Source organism: Rhagoletis pomonella, unplaced genomic scaffold, assembly GCF_013731165.1.
Source record: "Rhagoletis pomonella isolate Grant_MI unplaced genomic scaffold, Rhpom_1.0 Rhpom_scaffold_00007, whole genome shotgun sequence".
Lineage (NCBI taxonomy): Eukaryota > Metazoa > Arthropoda > Insecta > Diptera > Tephritidae > Rhagoletis > Rhagoletis pomonella.
Window position 1 is genome coordinate 29,727,315 of NW_023458561.1, and position 288 is coordinate 29,727,602.

The 288-nt window shown below is 44.8% G+C and overlaps 1 protein-coding gene across 1 annotated transcript in view; it reads right to left on the minus strand.

The window, feature by feature from the left end:
• Positions 1-88, minus strand: part of LOC118743777 (solute carrier family 2, facilitated glucose transporter member 3-like) — a 19,233-nt gene extending 19,145 nt beyond the window's left edge. The window contains exon 1 of the mRNA XM_036476541.1: positions 35-88. Within this exon, the coding sequence (XP_036332434.1) occupies positions 35-88 (54 nt within the window). The remainder of the gene's footprint in view (positions 1-34) is intronic.
• Positions 89-288: the final 200 nt, after the last annotated feature.

Below are 288 nucleotides of genomic sequence, written 5' to 3' on the forward strand. Positions count from 1 at the left end.
CTTTGTCCATTGCCTCTCTTTTTTGCGAATTTACACCCAGTTGTTCATCCCGAGTGTAGACAGGTTCTTCTGCACTTGGTCCTTTCATTTTGTTCGTGAGCATCCTTGCTTTCATTGCCCACCCATAGGTGCCGAGTAGAAGAATCTTTTCACCGGAGCCCCGCCATCCATACGTACAACATGCCCAAGCCAGGACAATCGTTGTACTTTAATGCGATTAACAGGGCAATTCTGGCAACTATCTTTCAACTCAACAAAGTCTTTTGAAAGACAAAAGGCTTGAAAGCT